General features: G+C 36.3%; 1 protein-coding gene across 1 annotated transcript in view; it reads left to right on the top strand.

Moving 5' to 3' along the window:
* The window catches only part of LOC136847746 (endoplasmic reticulum-Golgi intermediate compartment protein 1-like), a 38696-nt gene extending 11503 nt beyond the window's left edge, over nt 1-27193 (top strand). The window contains exons 4-8 of the mRNA XM_067119620.1: nt 5839-5967; nt 7988-8146; nt 12810-12910; nt 19969-20091; nt 23167-27193. Of these exons, the coding sequence (XP_066975721.1) occupies nt 5839-5967; nt 7988-8146; nt 12810-12910; nt 19969-20091; nt 23167-23274 (620 nt within the window). The 3' untranslated portion in view covers nt 23275-27193. The remainder of the gene's footprint in view (nt 1-5838; nt 5968-7987; nt 8147-12809; nt 12911-19968; nt 20092-23166) is intronic.
* The last annotated feature ends 381 nt before the right edge of the window (nt 27194-27574 follow it).

Here is a 27574-nt window from a genome sequence, read left to right as displayed (position 1 = left end):
CCCCTAAGCGCCCGGCGCCAACCTCTGAGCGCCCGACACCAACTCTTCAGCATCAACCTCCTGCTTGGAGCACCAAGCACCCGCATCCGACCGTGGATCTCATAGCCAGTGCAGCTCTCCTTCAATATTTGCAGGCGAGCTTTCCTACCTTTTTTTTGGCTTCAGCTAGCCCTGGTCTCGCCTACCTCGACCTTCCTGATAAGGAGCCATCCAGATGTCAGACCTAGGCTCCCCACAATGGTGCTTTACACATCATCTAGGAAGGCACTCAAGGAGATTGCAGTTTGGTTTTCTGCTAAGAGGGAGCAAGGTAAGGCTTCTTTCGTCTTTCCTTCCTTGTGCTTAATCCATAGGAGGTTTCTTTCCTATGCCACCAGGGACGCTCTTTCCTCCCGACGCTTGGCATTTTCGTTGGCGAAAATTGTTTTTCATCGGCAGAACTTGACCTCCTCGTCAAAGACCTCTTTTAGTTGTTTGAAGCTTTCAGTTTCTTGGACTGGATGGTTAGAACGCTAGCCAAGAAGATTGAGGATTGCAGTGGTTTAGTTGGAGACTTCACCTCGGACTGGCTAGGAGTCCTTTCTCATGGTTCCTTTCTCATTGGGGGGTTTTGAAGAAGCGAGTGTTTTGGTGCTCCCGTTCCACTAAAGGAGTCACTCAGACCAAAAAGTCGGACCTCCATAGAAGTCTGACTTAGGATCTTCTAGTGCATTCTTCCAGCTGCCCCAAGGATTCGTCTGTGTTTGTTATGAAGATGGTCTCTCCTCTCCAGCAACATCCCTTTTGTGGAAGTAAGCCCAAGTCCAGTCTAGGACTTGCTCGAATGTCCACTTCTTGGCCAGAACTATCAAGAAGAGCTCAAGTCCTTGCCCAAGAAATGAGGAAGAAGTCCTCCATGCACAAGATGGAGCCGGTCTTCTCGAGTTTTGGGAGAAGTGGAGTATCGGAGGGACAGAACAGCGGATTGTCAGGGTTCTGAGGGAGGGCTTCTCCATTCCATTCATGGAGTGCCGCCCTTTAGTTCCTTATCCTATTATTTTGACGGCATACTCGGGCTCGGAAAAACATTTGGCCCTTTTGGAGAAGGTCTCCTCTCTCCTGTGAAAGAAAGTCATAGAAGAAGTTGAGGACATCAACTCAGGGGCTTCTACTACCATCTGTTTGTGGTTCCCAAATCATTGGGGTTTGGAGACCAGTCTCAACATATGCGCCTTCAATCTCTTCGTCTGATAGATGAAGTTCAAGTGGAGACGAACCAGTCAATCCTTTCATCCATTCACCAGGGCGATTGGATGATATCCTTAGATATGCAGGGTGCATGCTTCCATGCACCCTGCATATCTAAGGATATTAACTGAGCATATCTAAGGATATTAACTGAGCTACCTGAGCAGGACCAGGAAGCTCAGAGGACATGTCTTGTCCTCTAAGAACGCATTGTCCTTCTTCGTCAAAGACTTAATTTCTGAGGCCCACTCTTAGGTTCAGGAGGACATTTTGCCTACTTTTTAAGTGAAAGGTCATGACGTCAGGGCAGTCTCTACCTTATTAGCTTTCAGGCACAATATGTCCCTCACTTCCATTCTGCAGTTGGCCTACTGGGAGTGTGAACTGATCTTTGCATCTCACTATTTGAAAAAAGTTATGAGAGTTTGAAAATTGCAGTACCTTGGGGCCATTTTCAGTGGTTGGCATGGTATTGGGGAAGGAAGCATAGGAATCTCTTTTTCTCCTACTATCGCTTTGCCTTGAAGTAGGGTGTCAAAATTTTTGGGAGCCAGGGGTACAGTGTACCTGGAGTACCCACCAGTCTCAGTGGGTGGGTTGTGGTGTTTTTCTGTGTAGGTGACAGTGTCGTCTGGTTGTTTTTTATATTGGTACTGTGCCCAGGGCAAGGACACTTATACAGGTTGACCATCCCTAATCCAGCATCATTGGGACCTGGAGGGTGCCGGATTAGCCATTTATTAGGCTAGAATACACGAAACCCAGTAGCTAAGCACCTCATCTTAGAATTAAAATATCCCATAAATCAGTACAAGTTGGTTAATAAAGAAAAGACAATTATTAAATACAGGTAGTGCTCAAGTTACGATAATTCAACTTACACGATATTTCGAGTTTCCAATGGGGTTAGCAATTAATACCGGTACGAAAATATAAAGGAAATATTTTTAGTTTTCGCGCAGGTGCTCGCAGCAGGTACAGTCAGGCAGCGAGGGAGACCAACTTACAATAGAAAAACTTCTTTTCCTCCACCTCTATGTTCCATCTGCTAGTTAAAAAAGTAAAAGAGAATGATAAAAGTATTGTTAGTAACGTTATACTCTTGCGTAAATGCGTACAGCCATAAACAACCGAACGGGAAACTGTTGTTTTGCTAATAATCGTATCAGATAACAACTGTTTTGCTTGTATTTCAACTATCGTATGGTAATACACAATTACTGTAGTTAAGTTACAAATGACGTTAAGTACTGTACAATAAGACTGATATATTTTTTACACTATTCCCTTATTAAACTTTGGAGAAAAGATCGGCAGGGAAATATACTGCTACAGTAACTTTAAGCTGCAAGTTGTAGCTGAAGGTGAGAAAACAATGTTCAAGCTGCTAATGACTATAAATTATCGTGAATCGCAACATGGATGAAACTTGACCATAAATAAAACTGGTGAGAATGTATTTTAATCAAAACTACTGGGCATGAAAGAATACAAATTACTACTATCTTCACGCTGATAAAAAATAAATACAGTACGTAAAGCTTGTATTATGATGAAATCAAGAGAAAATAGTGAACGGAATCTTGATCTGTTTTACACTAAATAAACATGCCCCCAAAACGGCCAGCCGCGATTCCCGCGAACGTCATATATGAACGAAAAAAATAGCTAAATTAATTCCACAACGAGATGCATTTAAGTTATATTTCGACTTAATAACACTTCGTATAACGAAAAATATCCTTGTCCCAAATAAATAAAGTATCCATATTCATTTACGATAACTAGAAGCAAGAAAAGCACTTTGAACTTAGTTAAATGCGGCGAAATAAACACCGTGATATCGAATCCCAAAACAAAACATTGATCGCAATTTATAATACAAAGGCAATATGAGAATATACACAATTGGAAACAATATAGTAAAGTATAACTTTTTAAAAGATCCATGAAAAAGATGCACATTTGTTATGTTGATGTTTGTATAATACTGTTAATATGTGAATAGAGTTCAGTATAATGTAGGCTAGGCTACCAGTTTGTTGATGCAGCACACTGCGCCACCAAATCGAAGCGGCCGGCGAGCGAGTTATTGCAGCGACCCGGGAAATTTGAAAACATTATGAACACACACACACACACACACACAGTGTGCATATGTCTTAGTACCAATTGGTTAAAGAGATTCAAATTAGCAGTATCTTTTCCTTTGAGAGAGAGAGAGAGAGAGAGAGAGAGAGAGAGAGAGAGAGAGAGAGAGAGAGAACCTTGCTATCATGTTCTTTGACATTTTTGACAGGTACACCCTCCCCCCCTCTCTCCAAAGAGTTCAGGAAAAGATTGGGAAACAGGCGAGTTAAAAGAATTTATATTGAACTTTTCTTTAATGAATTGATATTTTGCTACAGGCAGCCCCCGGTTATCGGCGTGGGTTCCATTTTATTGGCTATTTTTGGGGCTTTTTCTGCGATTTTCGGGGTTTGTTGGTGCCGAAAAGCACCAATTTTCGGTTATTGGCATCTCTGTTAGGTATGTATCTGCACCAATACCCAATTATTGGCGCCGATAAGCGGAAATTAGTGATTTTCAGCTCCGAAAATTGCCGATTTTCGTTGCTAGACAAGTGCCGCAAAACCGGATCGCTGTTAACCGAACCCACTTTAACCGGGGACTTCCTGTGTTTACATTAATATTAATATTTGAAAATTAGTAAATCGTTTATTTATCATACAAAACAAACTTATGTAAATATTACATATGCATACAAATTCTCTCTTCTCAGTAAGAGAGAGAGAGGGCTGAACTAAGTATCTATGTATCTATCCTTATATCCATTTCTCACATTCTACCCTTTGGAGAGAGAGAGAGAGAGAACTTAGAAAGGAAGGAAGGGAGAAATTGATTTGACCATGGAGTGCAACATCTTTTACCCTTGGGTCAGAAATGTCAAGCAAGTTGACATATTTGACAGGTTCACCCCCCTCTTCTCCAAACCTTTCAGAAGATGAGGGAAAGAATTTATATTGAGATAAAATCTTACTAACTCACTATATTTTTGTTACATCAATATCATTATTAATAGTAATACTGTACAGTATTTGAAAATTAATATTAATATTTGAAAATCAGTAATATTATTATTAATATTATTTGAAAATTAGTAAATAATTTATCATACAAAGCAAATAAACATATGCTTAAAAATTCTCTTATCTCAGTGAGAGAGAGAGAGAGAGAGAATTATTATTTTTATTATTTAATGGTATTATTAATCTTATTAAACTTAATAGTAATATTTGAAAATGAGTACTATAAATCATTATTTTATCATGAAATGTGTATGTAGGTACAGTACAGTATTTAATCGCAAAAATAATATGAAAATATAGAATATTGCTCGTAATAAAAAATCTGCAAATGGGTGAGCTTTCCCCATGAATAATTTATAGATGGGCTCCACAGAAAATCCTGTGAATCGCCGAGTACGTGAAGCGTGAGAATGCAAATACAGGGGGTTTACTGTACCATTACAGAATCGGAGCCCACCCTCCTTCCCTCTCATGAACATAAGGGCACAAACAGAATAAGGTTTTCTGCTAAGTCATTTCCAGTACTTCCGTTAGTAGGCAGGGCTTGTCACCTACACTAAACTATCGAAGTGCTACCGCGACTTTTTAAATAAAGGCTGCCGCGTGAGTTAGAAACTATGGCTATGTAGTTACTTGGTAAATATATATGAAACCTAGTTTTATTATGAAAATGTCATTTTATTGTGATCCTTTAAATTATCTTGAAGATTGTAAGCAGTAGTCTAGAACTGTCTTTTACCACAGGCAATTCATAACCCAATCCCCCAGGAGTCTCTTCTGTTCAGTGTTAAAAACAAGATAAACAGTAAAGTTTATATTTCATTTACCTCAAGCTAGTGAGTGTTTGTGTGAGTACAAAGTTCTTGGTCTATTCTCATAAGTGGTTTCATAGCCTAGCCTAGACAGATTAGGCTTGGAGATGTATTATATAGGAAGATTTTAACACAAACCTCAGGTAACAGTTTAATATCGTATATAAAGCGATTATTATAAAAAAATTTTTTTTCAGGTGTAATAAGTGCACATTCTAAATTAAAGAAGAGATGCATAGTACTGTATTTTATTTTCTGCTGGTAATTAAATTTTAGACTGCTATGCACTATACGTTTGGTATTGTAGTTATAGAACCAACAACCTATGACTGAGACAGAAGTAACATGACTGTTATGCCTCAACCCTCAGCACCTATGTCAGTGTCATTGATATTTCCTCTCCTCCCAACCCCCTATTCAGAAGTTACAAGCTCCAATTCCTGCTGAGTTCTTAGACCCAATAGTCCTAAATAAATAGACAGTGAGGCAGTCAAGTGTTAGGGCCCCAGTTATCTATAGGTGTATGCACAGGGCTGCTACTGCACTTCCTCTGTATGTTTAAGGAAAGTCTGAAGTGTGTCTGGTGTTTGAAGGCTATGAATGTTGGTCAATGGTAAGTTATGGACTTGTGTAAAATGTATATTTTCTAATTTTTTGTTCTTTCTTTTTTTGGTATGATACAGAAATGTTAAATTTGTTTTCATTTACAGATATTGGTTTAGATATCCAAGATGATCTTGGTCGTCATGAAGTGGGATTTGTTGAAAACACAGTTAAAAATCCATTAGGTGATGATGGCTGCATTTTTGAAGCAAATTTCTTGATTAACAAAGTACCAGGTTAGTTTTTAAGTCAGCTTAGTTGTATAGTGTCTGTTGGCTTTATCTTGAGTCACTAATGCTTGAATATATGTGATTAAAGTACGTAAAGATTGTTTAAGATAAGAATCATAGAAAAATATTTGAAATTTGTGGACTTGATCAATTTGGTCATAACTGCTAAGCATAATATTTGTGTACACTCAGTGTCTATCTTTAGGATTCCTACTCTGAAATATTTTATCACTTTTATGTAAGAGGTACTGTCCATGCTGAAGAAGGTTCTTGAATTGACGACATCATGTGGTACATGTGGTTATTGGTTACTAATTCTTAAATGTCCGTAACATTTATCATATAGGTTTATGGAATGTTTAACATCAGTTCATATGCTTTAGGTTAATACTGAAATCAGTTGTAAAATTGAATTTGAATACATTAACATGATAAATAATAAGTAAGTAGTAAGTCTGACCACTAATCAGCATCATTATTTTCAAGCCCTATTCCAGAGGGATTTTGTTGACATAGTTGTCTTGGCAAAATCATGACTTTGTCAGTGTTTATTATTCTGATTAGTAAAAATAGTATCATAAAGTGCTTCCCAAAGGGGGTTAGTGCTGTCAGCACATCTCATATGGTGCACTGTAGCATTAATAAAGGGTTGTTTGCAGCATCCCTTCAACCCCTGTCTGCACCCACTTTATTAGTTTTTACGTTACCTTCATTTTCACTTCCTTTCGTCAATCATGCTGTCCAACGTTTATAACGATTACCTTTTAGTGCAACTTTAGAACATTATATATATTTCATTGCCTTTATTTTCTGAATCTATTTTGCTGTCCAACCACTCCAACCCCCTCTTTTCATTGTCTTGAGCACTAAATGGCTGAAAGTACTCCAGTTTTTGGCTTGACAGTCTAAATTTTATAAAATCATAATTCATAAAATGCAAATACAGTGTAGTCAATTATGTGTCACTCTTGGTCATTTTCTCACATTTCTTAAGCACTGCAAAACATACTGTATATGACTAAACTGAACCAAACAAAATATTTTCCCAGGTAATTGAGTTTTAGGTAGTGTTTATATATGATTGCCATTTAATCATTAATAAGTTTTCATTAATTAAGTTAGACCCACTTTAGATAGAAAAGGATGAAATTAATTACTATAATTTTTCCATTTTTCAGCATACATAATCACTGAAAAAGGAGACTTGTGATTAAGAGTAGGAACGCATCAGATGATGTGTGTGTTTTGATTCCCTACTGCAAAAAGATTACAGGCAGTCCCCAGTTATCTGCGGGGGTTCTGTTCCAACGGCATGTCGATAAGCAAAAATTGGCGATTTTTGGCGCTTATCAGCTCCAATAACTGGACATCGATGCCGATAACCAGAGATCGGTGCCTCTGTTAGGTATGTATCGGCGCCAATACCCGATTATCGGCGCCGATAAGCGGAAATCTGCACATATCAGCACTGAAAATCATCAATTTTCATTGCTAGACAAGTCGCGTAAAACCGGATCACAAATAACTGAGCCTGCCGATAACTGGGGACTGACTGTATTGCTTTTGCTTATGTATTCTAATTCTACATTTTATGGTGGGGCATATATCTTGAATATGTTTAGTAGCTAGTTGTGTATCACATAATGACGATGATTCAGCATATATAAAGCGAACACTTAATTTGAGAATCATTTTTATTTCTCATTACAAATAATAATGTTAAGATCTTTTATCATTGTACGTACTAAAAATAGACTTGAACCTGTTAAATATAGTGCACAAAATAAAAGGGTTTTAAAATTTTTGTCAGCTGGAGTGAATGTCAGTAACTTCATTTATGCAAAATCATAGAATGATGTCTGTCAAGCGTCATGGCATGGATTTTGTCTGAATGAAATAAAAGCCTTTCCTATGACATCTGTTTACTTAGTATCTTGAGTATGTAATTGTTATTACACTGTCTGGCATCAGTGGTAAGCAATGTTACTGTATTAAGGGAAAGGATCATATATTTTTTTGTTTTCAGGGAACTTTCATGTTTCAACACATTCTGCCCAGGAGCAGCCTGAGAATATTGATTTTGCACATGTAATTGAAGAAGTTCGTTTTGGAAGCAAGATTGAAAACCCAAATGTACCTGGAAATTTCAACCCTTTATATGGGCGTGCAAAAATTGACGGAAACTGTAAGTGCTCACTCAGTCTTGGTTTATTATTAACAGAATAAGTAGATATATTGGTATATCATATAAGTGTGGTAAAAATCAGGATATCAAGGACTTGGATGTTGATTAGTTAATAACCAGATTAGTTTTCTGTATTTAGCTACAAAGGAGTAGGCTATTCCCAAGTTTTTTGTCATACATTTAAGGTTTCTTTTGAGTTTGAAAAAATTAAATTAGCATTTAATAAAGTTTAATTATTATATTTTAAGGGTAAAACTGTAGTAGTTACAATCATCAGGAAAAAAAATTTCAAATTTATTATATGCTCTTTAGTTTTGCAAGACAAATCAACTGTTTGGTAGTATTTTAAGTGATTTAGTTGAGTAAGAAATTTGTTAGAAATTTGTCAAGTGCTGTAGTTTACCTCTTTGATAAAGAGGTTTATGTTAATGTACAAAAGCTCTAATTTGTTATTACGTGGGTTCCATTTTTTTAGGTTTAAGGATTTGCATTTTTTCTCTCCGTAATTGAATGTAATATATTCTTTAGTTCTGTGGCCATCTGTGTATACCCACAGATAACAAAGAGTTAAAAAAAGTAGGCCATATAATGTAAAGTATATGTGCGGATCAGCTCAGTTTATCATTGAAATACACTTAAATCTTTTATAAAAATTAACAATTTTAAAAACAGAAGCTTACAAATCATGGACAATGAGTGCACAGTTGAGCAAAATGTAAATTATAGTGAGGAAGTTGTGTCATGAGACCTTCTACTGTGGACAGATCCAATCGAGTGAGTCTAGTCACTCAATTTTTCCATAGTCTGTTGGAATCTGCGATACTATGGGGCAGGCTGACATTGGACCTGTTTGCCACCTCAAGGAACCATCGCCTTCCTCTTTTTTGCTCTCAGGCCCCGGACCCTCTATCATGGTCAGTAGATGCCATGCAGCAAGATTGGTCCCACTTGGAACAAGAACCAAGATTGAGCTCAAGTCCTTGCCCAAGAAATGAGGAAGAAGTCTTCCATGCACAAGTGGGAGCCAGTCTTCTCGAGTTTTGGGAGAAGTGGAGTATCAGAGGGACAGAACAGTGGATTGTCAAGGTTCTGAGAGAGGACTTCTCCATTATGTTCATGGAGAGCCCTCCTTTGGTCTCTTCTCCCTTCATTTTGACAGCGTTTTCGAGAGGCTTGGGAAAACATTTGGCCCTTTTGGAGAAGGTCTCCTCTCTCCTTTGAAAGAGAGTCATAGAAGAAGTCGAGAACATCAACTCAGAGGACTTGTATCACTGTCTGTTTGTGGTCCCCAAATCATCGGGGTTGGGAGACCAGTCCTCAACATAAGTGCCCTCAATCTCTTTGTTCGGCATCAAGGCGTTCGTCAAGTTAAACAAAGTTCAGATGAGACGAACCAGGCAGTCCTTTCATCCATTCACCAGGGCGATTGGATGATAATGTTGCATACGCAGGACGCATGCTTCCACTTTCCCTTCCATCTGGACTCCAAGAAGTATCTAAGGTTTTATCTTCCAGGACTCTCAGGCTCCCCACACCAGCGTCCAAATGCCTTTCTCTTCTTGGTGTGCCCAGTGCCACCTGAGCCTCTGGTGCCATCCGAGCCCTCGGCATTGCCTGAGTGCCCGGTTTCAGCTAAATCTCCAGTTTCAGGCTCTTTTGCTTCAGCTTCTGTATGGCACCTCAAGTGTTCACTTGAGTCCTCGCTCCTCTAGCAAGTAACTTCATTTAATAGGCATTAATGTCAGTCTATATCTGGACAACTTGCCTCTTTGTTCCCTTTTGAAGGAGAAGTGCACAAAGGACTTGTACATCTCCTCTCTCTCAGGAACTGTTAATTATCATCTACCTTCAGAAGTCCCAGTTGGCCCCTACGCAGGAGTTCCTCTATTTGGGGATGAGTGTCAACTCTAAGGCTTTTTGGGTTTTTTCATTTGCCAAGAGAATCACCAGCTGCCTTCAGATGGTCCACAAGTTTTTAGCCCCTACGTCTTGCTCGGCCCATCAATGGATGAGCCTACTGGAGACTGTCATCTGTCTAGACGTTCATCAGGTTAGGCAACTTCTCATGAGAAAATTTGTGATTCTTCCTCTAGGCCAGCTGGGACAGGGAAACACAGCCAGACACATACGCATTTCCCATAAACCCGGTAATTAAGTCGGACCAGCATGGTGGCAGTCTGGACTTAGACTTTTGGAAGGAAAGCCTTTCATCCTCTGAGCCCAGACTTAGACTTTGTTCAGACTCCTTGTTTCTAGTTGAGGAGTCCTCTTGGTCTATGCCTTTCCTCCCTTCACCATGGTCAGGGAAGTGCTGAGCAAGTCTCGGGTTCACCTCATCTTTACGATGATTCTTATAGCCCTGTTCTTGCCCATGAAAGAATGGTTCCAGGACCTGCTACAGTTGTGGGTGGACTTTAAAGAGACTGCTTCCTGTAAAAACTGTCTACTCAGACAACCTCACTTTTAAGAGATACCAAAGGGTTGTCCGTTCTTGTCCTGACAGGCTTCAGACTATCTGGAAGCTTGTCAGAGCGTAAGAGTTTTCAAGACACACTGCAGAGGCTATTCCAAGATGCAGGTGTCAACTTACTAGCCTCGTCTTCCAGACTAAGTGGGCGATTTTCCGAAGCTGGTATCTCAGTCTCATCATCTCTTCTGAGATATCTGTGGCCCAATTACAGATTTCCTTTGTTGTCAGACATCTGGGAATCTCTTGTCCTCCAACATTAAGGGGTTTCAAGCTGTGTTTAGCTCAATGTTTAAACAGGGGTCCTGAATCTTGCGGCAATCCCAAATCTTAATGACCTCGCCAAGTCTTTTGATATGTCTGAGCGGGAAATGAAGATCCGGTCTCCTGGAACCTGGACATAGTGTTAAGTGGCTGACAGGTCCCACTTTTCAACCCCTTCATTCCTCTTCTAAGAGAAACCTTATTCAGAAGACCCTCTTCCTCATGGCCTTGGCTACTGCTAACATATTAGTGAGTTCCAAGACATCAATAAAGGGTAAATTTTTTCACAAGGAGACACAGTTTGCTTCTTTACCCTTGGATTTTTAGCCAAGAACGAGGACCCCTCCAAGCCCTGGCCCCGTCCTTTCTCCATTAAGACCTTAACAGATACCTTGGCTCTGAGTAAGAAGAGAGAGTTCTTTGTCCTGCTAAGGCTTTAAGGTATTACCTGAGCAGGACCGAGAAGATCAGAGGACCATCCAGTAACCTCTGGTGCTTTGTCAGGAACCTGTGTCGCCCTCTGACTAAGAACGCATTGTCCTTCTTTGTCAGAGACTTGGTTTCTTAGGCACACTCTCAGATTCAGGAGGGCATTTTGCGTACTTTTACAGTGAAAGCTCATGACATCAAGACAGTCTCTACATTATTAGCTTTCAGGTACATATGTCACTTACTTCCATTCTGCAGTTGACATACTGGAAGTGCGAACCGATCTTCGCGTCTTACAGTTTGAAAGAAGTTGAAACAGTATTTGAAAATTGCAGCACCTTGGCGCCATTATCAGTGGCTGGCGTGGTATTGGGTGAGGAAGCATAGGAATCTCTCTTTTCTCCTATCAGTTTGCCTTAAGGTAGGGTGTCGAGTTTTCGGGAGCAAGGCGTTATAGTGTAACTGGAGTACCACCAGTATCAGTGGATGGGTTGTGGTGTTTTCAGTGTAGGTGAAAGCGTTGTCTGGTGGTTTTTATTGTGGTACTGCGCCCAGGGCAAGGGCACTTTATTGATGCTTTACTAGCCATCGGACATAACGTTTGCTGCAAAGCTCCCACCTAAGTAGAGGTGCTTCATGGCTATACTGCCATGCCACTACAGTTAAAGATGAGCACCAAGCAGAGGCAGTAATTACCTGCAGTAGCTCTCTTACCAAATAAGGAAACAACAAGCATTGTCTTCAATGCTAGCAATTCTTCTATTTCAATTTCAAAGTCATTACCATAACTTAATGTTCTGGAATAGAATATGTCCATGCATCCCACCTCCTGTCAGTGTGGGATTCAGCTATGTAATTACTTGATAAGTTACTTATATGAAAATGTTATTTTCATGATAAAATAACTATGTAATTACTTGGTAAGTATATATGAAACTGAATTTTACCACGAAAATAACATTCTACTTTAAAAGATTATACAAATTCATTCTGTGCTAGTAAAAACCTAGTGGTAGTGATGTTTTAAATAAGGACTTAACCCATTAGTTAATACCCTTAAAAAGGGTATTAATATTAGAGCTAGGTAAGGTTAAAGAAATTAGACAGTTTGGAAAAAATTGGAGGATACACAGAACTCAAGAGCAGACTGTCCATGTTGATCTGTGGAATTTGAATTTAGCCACTCACTGTGCTTTGCATGACAGTCCCCACAAATAACAAATGAAGCTTTTGAATCCTGTGAGTGAGCCATACAAATCCAGAAACATTTATTTATTTTACTAAATTAAAGATAAGTTTTAGATAATAATGCTTTTACTCGCCTATGGCCATTTTAAAATTACCGTACAAGTTGATTACAATAACATTAGTTTTTGTTTTCCCTACTTATGCAATATTATTGAGCATTATATTGTGCACCTTTGTTAAATACGCCATCATTATTAATAACCATATTCCCAAGCTTTCTTTTGATGACTTTATAATGATTTTTTGTTTTTTCAGCTTTAGAGTCCCATGATTATGTGATGAAAATTGTTCCCACAATATATGAAGACCTTAGTGGAAAGCAGACAATTTCATATCAGTACACATATGCATACAGAGTAAGTAATGTAATAAGTTTAGTTTTCTTTATTACAAGCATAGTGCAGAAAGTAACTCGGTCAAAATTATGCTCATTAGGTTGGTGAATGTTGAGTGTAATTTATATCTTTTATTTCAAGGAGTGTTAAACTGTGCAATAGAAATAAAATTTATGTATTTTTGTGTATGTAAACATATTCCTACATGAACAAACCTTCTAAATCACATGTTCCTTCATCTGTCAGTAAGTGATGAAATGGTCATTTTACTGTTGAGTTTTACTGCTCTGTGGGGTACTGTAATGAATGAGAAAGAAATTATCTCCATAATCATTAGCCCAAAATGTTTAATATATTTGGATGAGAGACATTGTAGACATGGATAAGATATAATTTTGCAGTTTATCTGTTGTGAAAATGATTTTAAAAATAATTTTTCCTTAAGTCATTTTAAAACATTTTCCATTCTCTGAAGTTTTAACACCTATTAAAGGGTATTAGAGTTCAAAATAAAAAAAATGTAGTCTCTCTGGCATAACCCATGAGAATATATTGAATTATTGATCTGGATAAACTGCTTTTTATCTTTGATATATGCTGAATTTATTTGCTCTATGTTCTGAGATACAGTATAGGGTTTCTATTGTATTTGAACACTCCATCAGTGATCATTATTATATGGAATGATTTTACATTTCCCACTAAGGAGGATGTCCACTTGCACTTCAGTTACCACCTCCTGTATCTTCATGTTTTGCTAAATTCACTGCTTGCTGTCAGATGCAAGCTCAAAAAAAACATGTTTGTAAGAAAGAACAATTTTGAATTTTTGTTTGAATTCAACAGAGTTTATTAATTTTATTCATTAAAAAAAGAGCAGTTCCATTCATGAAGATTTAAATTAGATTTTTATGTGCAGCACCCTGTAAACAGGACAAGATTTGTTAAGCATGTTTGTTTCTTGATAACAGATTCTTTAGAGCATCCAAATTTTAGACATTGAAGTCTTTTGTCAGAGAAGTCTTGATGACGTTTTACTCTACTACCCGGAAATTTTGACAGAGTTCAGTCAGTAAATGTGTAGTGCATTTATTCAGATTATAAGGTAACATTCAAGCAGAGACATTTTGTAGCCAGTGTCTTGTACACTTGCATATGTGATCTTTTTATTTTTCACTTGCCCATATTTGCTTGTTTTAGCTTTCTGTTAATCTGCTTTGGATGAAAGGCTATACAGTACATGACCGTATTCACAGAGTGGCTGAATGAGAAAGATCTACCTAACATTGATATTTGATAGTTTAATCATTCAGATAATTAAAATCGTCCTTGCTTTGTTGAGTTATTTTTAGTAATAGCATAGGAATAGTATAATTAGTGTTTGTGTTGATTATTTTCCTATTATTTCCCTTTGTGATAATAAAAATTGATTGTTAAAATTACATTAAACCTAAATATTTTGTAGACAGATACTCAGATTTTTAATTTCGAAATGTATAGCCTTTTTCATCTCAATATTACAGTTTTTTTATCTGCACTTTCTTTTGCCATATAAAGTATTAACCTGTTGTTATAACCAAAGGATTATTGAAGTAAGAATATAATGCTTCAGTATTCATTTCACATTTTATTCTTGCATTTATGTTGTAGCCTTTGGTGCTTAACTGTATCCATTGTATTTTCTTGGTCTGCAGTGTTTCATGAATTCATGTAATTAGTAAATTACAGTAATGGCTTGCAGTAGCCTGGCTAAACTTAATGACCAAGGTTTAGAACTTGTCTGTCATTATTGCTTTTTTTTTTTTTAAGTTGAATCGAAGCTTTTCTTCTTGTCGGTACATTTATGATTTGGTTTGCATTACAATACATATTACATAACTTTATTATGAGTAGTAGCAAATTTACAGTTTCCCAAGTTCTCATATGGAAGGAATATAGCACCTAAGAAGACTTAGTAATATATGTATATCATGTATTCACCCTAAAAACATAATGTGTCTTAAGTTTCTTGTTCTTTATTACCAAAACCTGAAGGGTATTTAGAATAAAGAATGGGGCTTGAAACTTGTGGCTTGAAGTTGGACTAAAAATGTTTTTTCTTTGGGTTGTTGGGATTAAAATTTGAGAGCTTAAGCTTTTTGTCACCTGTCAATTTCTTTGTAAAGCTCCTTGAGGATGAAACAAGTGACTACACTGTCAAAAAACAGGTTTCGATGTATGAAAACTTAGTTTTGGTAGTCACTGTCTAGTCTTAAAACCCTCCCACTTCCCTGACAAAAGGCATGGAATTTGGGGAAGGGATCATCCTACATTGACCAGCAGAGAGTAATGGTTCCATGGTCTCATGCCGGTCCGTGTGTAGACAACATGGCGGACGCACATGCACAATAGTCACTTCTTCTTCTTGCAGGTTTTGATGTTGGAAAACTGGGTTAGCTTCGCTGAAGATAAGGGAAAATGCCCTCTTGTCTTTGAGTCCATTACATTTTCCATCACATGTTACAGTGTTTATCATTATGACACAAACCCAGCTACAAAACCAGCTAAAAGTGAATTCTTTGATATTAGTCTGGTCACCATGAAGCTCTGGGAGACCATGGAAGAGTAACTCCTTGACGACTTGACAGCAACTACCAAAAATAGGCTTTTCCTACGTCAGAACCTGTTTTTCATACATATAGATGAAGGTTAATTCTTAGATTTCTTTGGAGTGGCTAATTTTGTTGCTGGCTTTGTGATACTTGGAAACATTGGGGTAGTAGTCCTATATGCAGAAAGTAATTTGTTAGATGTTCATCTGGAGAATTTTCTTGATAGATAATGCCCTGAGTGTATTTACACCACTACACTTATTTTAGTGTCTTATCCATTTCATTTTGTGATTTCATGGTGATTAAATTAGAAGATATATACTTAATATTTGTTATCTCTTTGTCTTTCTCAAAGCTGTGGGTAGAATATGTAACTTTCCTTATTTTTTATACTTATTATGGAAGTTACAGATATATATGGTTCTTTTGTTGCCTCTACATTGGTGTTCATAAAAGGGATATCTAATGAAAGCACATTATAGTTCTAATGAAGCATTACAGCTTAATCTCCTTGGTTATTTCTAACAGGTAAATTTGAATTACAGTATGGCACAGCACTTTTGTTGTTATCTTATTTTTCTTTAAAAAAAATTGACGTTACAGATTCATTATTGCTAGTCAAGGCAGAATAATCAAGTTCTTATACTGTTGGCCTAAAGCTAGCAAAGTTGTGATTAGCTGATCATGAAAACTTACCACCTGGTATGAAGCTTTAACTTCTTTGGCCTTGTTGTAATTACAGTATATAAAAGGTGAAATTAAAGTTGAAAAGGAGATACAGGAAAGATTGAGACAGTATTTTTACAATCTTCTAATGAAGAAAATTATTATGAACAAATGTTGTCATGTCAGGGGCCAGTAGAGATTACATATTGAAGAGATTGAGTCAGTGGAACTTATTGAGCTCATATGGTATGCAATTTTGTTGAGCTGGCACACAATTCTCATTTTATATTTTGATTTTTTTACCATTTTCTTTATTTCCCTTAAGTATTCTTTTCTCTGTGTTGTCTGAACTTGGGCTGCTTTCTGTATTGAATCCCTTGGCCTTGCTGCAGTCGGCTTTACCAACTGGGGATGTGGTGATGATAATCCCTTAGGAAGATTAAAAACTGAAAAGTCATAGGAAAATCTGGAAAAACAAACAGCTTAATAAGATCAGCAGGAGCTGGTCATACATGAGGATGCTTGAATATGTGAAAACCTGGGAAAGGGAGAGAGGGAACCAGATGAATAGAAAAATACCTTCAGTAATGATATACAAAGCAAAAAGGATGCACTGCATTGGAGAAATTTAATAAGAGTGCTTGAGTACACTGAAAATACTGGAATTGGTGCTGGAGAAAAGGTAGAGAAAAATTGTTGAGTGATTGTTATATTGCCCTCAGGCCAGGAAAAATTAAAAGAAGCAGTCTTTACAATGAGGAAGCTACAGTATGAGTCTCTTGCAAAGAGTATGGAATTTACTATATATTTGTGGATCATGAGAAAACATTTGAGAAGAGTACAGAGACAAACAATATAGTGACCATTGCTGTCGCTTAGTAACCATGCCTCTAGCAGCAAAAATGTGAAGCTTTTCAGTCAAAGTCCCTTTGGTAAACAGGTATTGCATGAAAAGTTGATTAAAATTATGAAAAATATCTAGTAGTTCTAATATATGAATTCAAAATTGAATGCTGTATGCCAAGCACTGCACAGTATATGAAGTGATTTTAAGCATACGCTGCTGCTGCCCCTTGTTTATAGTTTTGGTGAGAAATGTCTCCAAAAAATCAGGTAAGTGGTCAAAGCAATAATGGAGGCAATGCGATCTTCATACCCTAGTTGATGAGTTGGCTGTTGTATCCTCAACTGGGATGACTGGCATGGCAGCCTGCCCAGGATATTCAACAGGATCCATCATCAAGAAATGCCCCCAGACTTCCCCTTGCCAAGGGTGACTTTAATCCTGGATATATGAAAGGTATAGTGAAAACCTGTATGACGTTTTATATGCTAGTTACAGACTCCAACCTACAGTGACCTCATCTTACTTCTTACAAGTATGGTCTCCAGTCATTTACTGACTTCTTACAGGAACTTCAGAGTTCTTCTTTACAGGTTTCATGATGTTAAGAGCCTCTTTACCTATGTATTAATTGATAAGACTATGGAACATCCTGAATAATGTATACATGTGAGGACACGATCAACTATAAACTTGTTGTTGAGTAAAGTGTTTCAATAAGAGCTCTGCCATCCCAATGTCAGTGGTATATAGATGACACCTCAATGAGAGTAGACAATGAAGAGGACCTTGAAATACTAAGAAGAACTTTTGAAGAGTACTCCATTCTCCATTTTACATGCATACATAGTGTCAGAGGTACACTCTGCTTCCTGGACGTCCACCATTGTGTATAAAATCTTGCAATCCAGGGCTTCTGCCTTAATGGTTCCAGCAAATGCACCAGCAGGTGTAAAAGGTCTGTATTGGATGCATTTGTCCATAGTTCCCTTACACACTGCTCTGTTTCACATGGAAGGGCACCATGGAGGAGATCAAAAGGTTACCACAAAAGCAGACAAAGGTAAGTTTTTCAAATAACACATGGAACAGCAAACCAGGATTACCAGGAATTATTGGTGTAATACCCAACAACATTGACTAAAATGGTGCTATAAAACTCTTCTGTTAGAATTTGATATACTAATATCTAGAATACAAGCTAGGAAAAAAGTCAAGCATCAGAACTGTAGAAAAAAGATTTTTCATACACGGAACAAACCTGGGGTCTTAACATTAAGATAAATCTTCTAGCACCAGCTGGAACCAGTAAAAAATTCAATAGAGTCGTATATGCAAGGAATTGGTGGCCTCTGTCTTCTGTCATGAGTTAGGTGGAACAACCACTGACCCAGTCTGGGACTTGTGACGTATCAGTACTGTATTCTTCTTATTGCCTTTGAGTGAGGACGTCTTGTTCTTTCTCTCCTCCCTAAAGCTGGTTCTTTGTTTGCCCGTGTTTTCTTTCTGTGTTTTGGTGTAAAGGTTTCGTTTGCTTTTGGGGAAGAGTTATGTTTATCATGGATACCCAAAACCTTGCTAGCTCTGTCTTTGGTTCCAATAAACTTCAGAGGTTGTGCCCTGGTGTTGGAGGATTCCCTTGTTCTCACTTTGTAGCCTCCATGAATACAGATCTACATTCTTAGTGCAGTAGTTGCAGAGCAAATGTATGTAATGTCAGTAAACCTTGTTCAGAATGTCATTCTTGGTCAGTGGATCAGTGGAATAGGTTCTCTGAGAAGGGTCAGCACAAGAGGAAGATGAAGACACCAGCCTTGTTGGTTGGTTCTATGTCTCCATCTTTTCAGCCTCTCTTTGAGGCTGCCCCTTCTTTTGAGAGGCCTGTTCCAGTTGCTTCACCATCTGTATTAGATTTTTCCCACACCCCTTCCTGTTCTTCCAGTGATTCGTCTTTAAAACAATTGTTGAAATGATGTGTCATGGATTATGTTATGCTTGTATTACAATGATTATGGATTTTCTTGACTTCAGATTAGTGCATGGATCCTTTCCTGAACACTGATAATGGTGGTGTTTTGAAGATCAGTAGGTTATTGGCTTTCCTGGTGTTGGGCCAGTGAAAATTTTAACAGATTTCTTGTACAGGCAGTCCCTGGTTAACGGCGGGCTCGGTTAACAGTGATCCTGTTTTGTGGGGCTTGTCTAGTGACGAAAATCGGCAATTTTCGGTGCCGAAATCGCTGATTTCCGCTTATCGGTGCCGAAATCGCTGATTTCCGCTTATTGGCGCCGATAATTGGGTATTGGCGCTGATACATACCTAACAGAGGTGCTGATAACCGAAAATGGGTGCTTTTCAGCACCAATAACCCCCAAAAATCGCCGAAAATCGCCAATTTTCGGTTAGCGGCGATTTTTGGTTATCATCACACCCTCAGAAACGGAACCCCGCCGATAACCGGGAACTGCCTGTACCTTGATACTTAGACTATTTTAGTTTTTCATATGGAAACATTATCAAGTTATGAATTATATTAATGCTTTTATTGAGCAGAATAAAAATTGTGGGTATTCAGACCAAGTATCTTTGAACAGGAGCAGCAGGTTATTGAAATTATGATTTTCAGGTTTTTTTGTTATATCATTATAATTTTATTTGCTATGTATTTTGTGGTAGCAGTAAGATTCATGTTTATTGTTTGGCTGTTGTGGTTAAACTGTATAATTGTAATATTTTTGTCTTTTTGTGTGGTAGCAATATACATGTCGTGATAAATTAGGTCAAACCCTTAAGGCAATAAGTCTTAACCCAAAGTTCTTTAACTTTTTATGTCAGTTCTCAAAACATCAGAAGTAAAACAAATTGAATAAAGGAAAGTGGAAGACTGAAAATGTAACAATGACATTTTTTTTTTTGTCTTGCCCTAATAGCCCAATTTAGTGCTACTTAAATATTTTTCCTATACTTTTTTTTCTAGAGTTACATTTCATTCAGCCATGGAGGACGTGTAGTTCCTGCTGTTTGGTTTAGATATGATCTAACTCCCATCACTGTGAAGTACCATGAGAAAAGGCAACCATTTTATACATTCATCACTGCGGTAAGTATGATTTTATTTGATTGTAGCCATTAGTTTTCTTGTTGCATACACTGTTTCTTTTCCTTAGCTGCAGCAGTAGAAGTGTTTTGCTGTGATTGACTGATGATTGTTGGGAACTTTTAACTTGCAAAAGGGATGTTTCATATTGTACTGTGGACATCATGGGGCTGGATACAGTAGAGTTGCTGATTCATATGACATGCCGTCATTTTAAAAATTGAGATGATTATGTTACCTGTAGTTTTATTGATTTCATAACAGTAGTCAACAAATCAATTCTAAAACTTCACCTATAACTGCTAAAGAAAATTTTGTAGTTTACAGATACCCATTTAGAGATGCTAGTAACAAAGTTACTGGAAGCCTTTATGAAGCCAACAGTTTCGTACAATAGTAAACCAGTCTTCCCAATTTTCTAGAAATCTGTCACAATGTAGATAGATACTTTCCAACAATTTTACAGTAAATTGTTTGCTAAATGTAAAAGAGGTCATATTATAAAGAATCCAGTCATATGTTTTGAACTTATCAAACATTAAACAAATAAAGAAAATTGCCAAAATCCAGCAGAAATGATTAAGAATTTCTCCAAAAATTAATAAGGATTTCACTAGCTGTCCAACCACTCCACCTCCCTCTGTTCACTGCCTTAAGAACCTTAAGTATTGAATGGCTGAAAATGCCCCAGTGCTTGGCATTGTAACCAAAATTTCAGGATTCATTCATTCGTGTTAATCATACGTTGTTAAATTTTTTGTCACCTTTTAAAAATTTTCCAGAGTGGCAAAACATGATGATAATACCAGTAGTAAAACTGTGCAAAGATCCAAGCAATGTTAACAGTTATAGACCCATGTCTTAACATAATGTCTATGCAGATGGAAATGCTAGACTTACTTTTGCATCTTGTCTAGTTTGATAAAAGATTAGATCTTTTGCATCTTGTCTAGTTTAATAAAAGATTAGATCCACACTTAACCTGTTACCAGACCTAGAGGATGCAGTCTGTTTAGGGTTTAAGCATGAAAAGAGAACCAAATGCTAAATAGATACCAGACAGAAACCAACAAAAAAAAGCAAACTCAGTGTATTCAAAGAAGTTATAATGTATTCAAAAAAGGTTATTATATTTACTGGAGTGTGCAAGTTTAAAAAATTATAAAGAAAAAAATTTGAGTACAAAGCCACCTGCCTGTGTAGGTGTATAAAGGTATTTGTAAAACAACCTAACAGTTTTGTAATTCTAAGTGGGCATAGATAATGTGTATTCAGACGTCAACAGAATAGAGAACTGGTTTCCACAAAGAAGAGTTTTATTTGACAGACTTGATTATCAAGCTGGTAGATTGTAATATTCCTACTGCCCTCTGACCACAGATCTTAACATTCTAGTGTTGCATCTCAGAATCTCCATTTTTTTCCATTAGTGCTCATGTCTTATGCAGCCAAAACATGGGCAATGACAAGGAAGATGGAGATTTTGAAAAAATGTGACTTTAGAATGGTGAGAATCACAGCCAGAGTGTGGTGGGAAGATTGCAGTACTAATAAGGGAGTGGTAGAGGGTATGGTGTCCATTGGCTGGAAATTATGCTGGATCTCAAAGATTGAGAATGTTTGGAAATATGGTTAGCATGAATGAACAGGGAGTCCTGAATGCATGGGTTATGAAGACTTGTAGGAAGGCCCAGGAAATTTTGGAAATGTGATAGACATAGGAAAGTGTATATTAGGAAAAATACAAATTACTTAAAAAAATTTGTCATGTTTGAACTGCGTACGAAAGTAGACATATACACAAGTTTAGTATGATATGTGTTCTCGTACATAGATGAATCATGGTATAAAATCAAAATAAGAAAAATTTTGATGACTTTAGAATAAAACTTTTAGAAGAGTCAGGTAGAAGGATAAAGATAGAAATTAAACCATAAGGGTGCAGAAATTCCATATGTAGATGAGATAATGAGGAAAGGGAGAAGAGCACTTGTACCTGTTGTTTGCGCAATCCGTTGGTGGATAGTATGTGACAGTGTTAGCTAGGCTCCAGTGGGCACCACAAGAATTGGAAGATCAGACCTACTTGGATGAGAATTATGGGATGGGAGGCTTGAGATGAGAGATATGTGGAAAATAAAACAAGGAAAGGCACAAGTGGCAGGATTTCAGAGAGACCCTCTGTCACATGTTGTTGGAGGTGGTGATATACTGTAGTTGCCTGAAGAAACTCTCCAAACATGGGGTCTTGAAGGAAGTGCTCCGCATTTAGCATCTGCCCAGTTCATGTTGCAAATGTGTAGGCTAAAACAAATCTCAAGTTCGTTAGGTTTTTGTATTAACATATTATTTTATATGCTGTATTTTCATTACTGTTTTGCCTTAACCTGGTTGGTGGGATCCTTCACAGTGAGTTATACTCTTATTAGTCTTTTTCCCAAGAATGATGGGTAGAATGGAACCTCTCCAGTACTGCCTGACTGCTTTATTATTATTAATTATTACTGTTATATAAACTGTGCAGGGATATAAGTACAGTACTTGGTTCTCAATCATAAACACCTAGAATCAGAATGATACAGTATTTCTTATGGTTTATTTATGTATTTCATAAGGACAAAAAATATCTTATTGTATATAGTTAGTCATACTTGATGTTTTTGGTCACCTTTTTCTTCTTTATTGAAGCTCAAACAAGGACTGTAATCCTATGTTTTTGTTATTACTTCTACAGCTCAAACAAGTACTGTCCTTGTAACAAAATTTTTTATTAATGGCTTTTCTTATGTCTATAAAGTTTTCATTCATTTCTTTCAGTGTCACTGTTTCTGTAAGAGTTGAAGGTTTTGCTCTTCCCTTTCATATTTCAGATGTTGTATCCCCAAATAGTATTTAATGTATGATTAATTTTCTTGTGGGAGCTGTTGTAGGTTTCATCTTGTTACCGGTCTTGGTCTCTCCCTTGCATAATTATGGTTAGAGATTATTATCTTAATTTTCAAATGGGTTATGCAGCATATAGAGTTCTGTGTCTGTACGACTGATGTTATAATCTAATGCCATGCTTTTTCTCAACAGATTTGTGCAATCATTGGAGGAACTTTCACTGTGGCAGGGATTATAGACTCATTCATCTTTACTGCTTCAGAAATATTCAAAAAGTTTGAATTAGGAAAACAGAGTTGAGAAGGAATTAAAAAAATTTGAATTTTATATTTGGTAATATTCTTTCGAATGTGACATGGTTTTTATACAAAGATATTTAGATTTTTTTTTTTTTGTTAATTCAGAATATTGGTACTTATTGTAGTGATATAGCAGGACTTTTTAACAACAGTGCATTTGTTAAGTCTACATTTTTTATATACTTGACCTTTGTCTCCCTTGACAACAAGCATTTTTATTAATCTCCATTTCTCATTAGCAGGGGTGATATATTGCAAAGGAGAAGTGTATTGGATCTCTTGGATTTAAGTGTTGATGTCTCATGTTGTAATTTTCTTTGCCAGCTGATGTATCTTTTGAAGAGTGTTGTCACATTTTTTTTTAGTTTTCAGTACTATCCCATGGTAATCTAATTAGTGCTTCACCTCAGAAATCCCCAGCTGCCTGTTTGCATTTCACTTGATTATTGGTTACATAGATATCTGATGACTTTAATCTTAAGCTGTTGACTTATTTGAATAGATGTGGTTTTCTAGTTCCTCTGGAAGCTTAATTTTTTTTAATGATGCAGAAGTGTTGAGTGAACTTAGTGCTAATTGGATTCTAAGTGTTAGTTTATTAATTTTCTAGATCAAGGACGTTTTTTGCTAAAGTGTTGTGTGCTGGTGATGATGATCTAGATTAACCCATTTCACAAATACGTTTAATGTTCTTGAAGATTGTAGTCTGTCATTTATTGACAGAATTTTATCTGTTGTATCCATCACTCTTTTCACGGCTCAGGTTTTAAAACATCTCTTGTTTTTGTGTTGTTTTAGAATTGTAACTGAATTACTGTATATAGTTATTCTGGTTTACAAGATACTGTCACCATCAGTTTCTGGTCTAGTAGTTTTGAAATTTTGTTTTTGTTACAAGTGACCAGTGATAACTTATATCAGTATTACAGAGTAAAAGCTTGCTAGCTTAGTGCCAGAAAAGATTGTATAAGGAAGGAGAAGGAAGTTAGTAGTCTTTTCCATTTTATAGCATTGCACATTTATTCCAGATAAGGTGTTGAAATTTTTCACCTGGATTATTTAGATATAAATGTTCTGTAAAAGAAAAATTAATTTAATTGGAGTTATATTTGACAGACACCCTCCAGATAGCCAAAATCACATGGGATTTGTTTCAGTCTGGTCATAAAAGTTTGTTTTTGCTCTCAACTACTGCCTTGAATTTAAAAAAATTTTCATTTGTATTTCATATATTCTAGAGATTAATCCCATTTATACCATGTTGAGATAATTTTCTCTGCTTAGATCTACTTAGAAAAGACTTTTATCATCTTATAAATGAAAGCTGGCCATATACCATTCTGGGCTCTTGCCTTATGGCAGCCCATAAGTGTGGTAAGGTGTGAATGGGATTGTGTGTTGTAGTGTTGAATTATGTTTGATATTGGATAGAAATTTCACTACTTAATGGTACTTCAGCATCCAAGATTCTCATTCATGAGTATTAACTAAACACTGGATCGTTGCTTTGTACCAGCGTACTTGGCCGTTTATATTATAATTCTTAAAAAGGCTGTAAAGTTTTTCTTTAAGAGGAAAAATTCTCAGTGTCAAGGGAAGAATTTGAATAGTGTTTTATGTAAATATTAGTTGCTGGGTCATTCAAGTATCTCCCTGCTATATGATGAGGTTTTTGTACCATACTTAATAAATGCACTGAATATTTATTACTGTGTTAAAATCTAAGAAGTTATTCATTCTTTACTCTTATTATTTATTGTAAATAATTCTAGATCTGTTTTTTCCTATATTAAATCAATGCTTATTCTTCAGTAATTTATCTGTCAGAGGTTGCCTTTTTTTTTGTAGTTAAATAATGTTCCTCTGATTATTCATAAGAAATTTTAATTTTTCATTTCTAGTAAAATGATTTGCTTTGGTGATCACTTTGTTTTTTAAATTAAAGTTGAGATAAAAAGCCTTAGGGAAATAGGCTGTGGGATAGAAAATGTAGGTAGGTCACACAAAATGTATTTCACTGGTTGTAAATGAGGTATCATTTGTTGCAAGATATTTTCTCTAAAACACTGCTTGTTGAATTGCTTGATTATACAGGATTGAATATATTAATTTTGCTAGGATATTACATTATTTTGATCAACAAGTAGTCTTCCAATATTATATTTATTATCAAGGGCATGCAAAATTCATGACATATTCAATATGATTTTTAAATTTAGATTGCAAGGTATTTTAGCTTGAGGAAACTGCATGATTTTGCAAAAGTTAGGTAAAATTCCTAAGAAACATAGAACTATGAGATGATAGCAATATGTTTCATCATAGTTTTAAATATTAGGAAATGCAGTAATAATTTGTACGGTATGTTAACAAGAAGGAATTTATTTATTTTTTTTTATTTTTTAGGACAGCTTTTTGTTGTATGTGGCTGTAAAGACCTTTATAGATTTTATAAAAGACTTACTATTTTTTAAACTGGGTATGAAGGTGTTTTAAGTTTTGCTTCAAGCTTTCTTGCTAACTTGAAGGTACTTGATTGCAAGTGTATTTTTTATATATTTTTAAGTGATTGATGCTTTTTTGAGAGGTATTAAAAAGTCCACACAATGAAAAAGGAGGTGTTCTAAGAAATATTGGCCCATTTTTTCTGAAACTGAATCCTTTCTCTTGTGTTTCTGTTCAGGGGGTTTCAGTTGGGATGATACTAAAAAACAATTCAGTTTTAAGGAGTCTGAACATAAAATTTTTTTAGATGAATCTTACCTACTGTTAAAAATAGCTTATATCTCTGTGTCAATAGGTGAGGAGATAGTTTATCTTTAACAGTAGGTAAGTATCCAAATAATCAATTTTATGAAAATTTAAATTTTTTTAAAGATTTCAAGCTCTGGTTAGCAATGTTAACTACAGATCTGTGCTGGTCAAGTTGTCTTTAAAAAGGTTGCTCTGTCTAGAGAGAGAATATCAACATTAAGACCGTGGCAGTTATCTCAGTGGTCTGATTAAACTATAATAATAATAATAACAATAATAATAATAATAGTAAAATAATAATAATAATAATAATGATCAGACCATAATAGATAGAAATTTGCAACTTAATAGGGGAATTTCTGAGAAGTTCTCTGGAATATTGTGTCTGTGATAAGTGATAGATTGTGACAGAAATGAAGCTGGTGTGACCTAGCTAGTACAGTTCATTGATAGTGTTCATTTGATGGAAGGATTCTTTTGGACCAGCTTATTATTTTTCCCCCTTTTTTCCACAACCTGTGAGGTGTGTGGACTGTTGGGGGTCTTCAGATTTGGATAATTATGTGTTGCATGTTCTTTCATTGGGGGTAAAAAGTATGGTAAACCAATAGCACCAAATATTTTTAAGTTCACAGGTACTCATTTTCTTGATGTGCAGTGTTGTCAGGAAAATTTTCCATATCTTAGGGCATCTTTGGAATTGTTCAAATTACCTTGCACATTGAAGAAGTGGCTTTCACTATTATGATCTAAGACTTGAGACATTGTTTTTCCTTGGAATAGAAATGCAAACATTATAAACAAGAGAGTACTGGTTTTAAGAGTGATGAAAATATTGCTCATTTTGATTTTTTAATTTAAATTTCTGTGATATATAGATGACTTCCAGAGAAGAGAGTTTCTATAGAATAACAGTGAAAAGTTGAGATTTTTGTTGTCTTTTAAAGAGAAAGGTGTAATTTGTTCCAGCTTTATTTGAAGCACAAAAGTAACACTTTTTATCCAGGCATTTGACATTTTAAAATCAAATGTATGTACAGTTTAGCAGTATTGTTTGGGCTTGATTTATTATATGAAAATGTTTGTTATTGAATTATCATCCATATGTGGAGTATTTTTCTACTACATTCCATTTCTGATTTCTTAAATAAAGTGGTCTAGAATAATTTTTTTCATTGTCACTTTGTATAGCATGACTACTGCAATGTTTTGTAAAGTTTTATTCTTGTGTACACTGGATTTTAATTTCCATGTTAGAGGTACAGTACTGAGAATTTTTAGGTATTTCATTCTGGTTAATGAGAAATTTACACAGACACTTTATCCCAAATGATTATGGGATTATGGCTAGTACTGAAAAGTAATCCCAAACTTCTGTAGTTACATGGAGCAGAAGTGCTTTCTTACAGGAACTGAGACAACATACGGGGTTAATCCTACAGTAATCAGCTGTAATTTCTAAAAGCAGATACATTTCTTGGAATAGAAAGGTAGGTCTCAAATGTACTTGTGTTTGCAAAGTTGTTAAGCCTTGCAGCACATTGTCA

This window comes from Macrobrachium rosenbergii, chromosome 17, assembly GCF_040412425.1.
Source record: "Macrobrachium rosenbergii isolate ZJJX-2024 chromosome 17, ASM4041242v1, whole genome shotgun sequence".
NCBI classification, from domain to species: domain Eukaryota; kingdom Metazoa; phylum Arthropoda; class Malacostraca; order Decapoda; family Palaemonidae; genus Macrobrachium; species Macrobrachium rosenbergii.
This window is presented reverse-complemented; position numbering and strand designations above follow the sequence as displayed.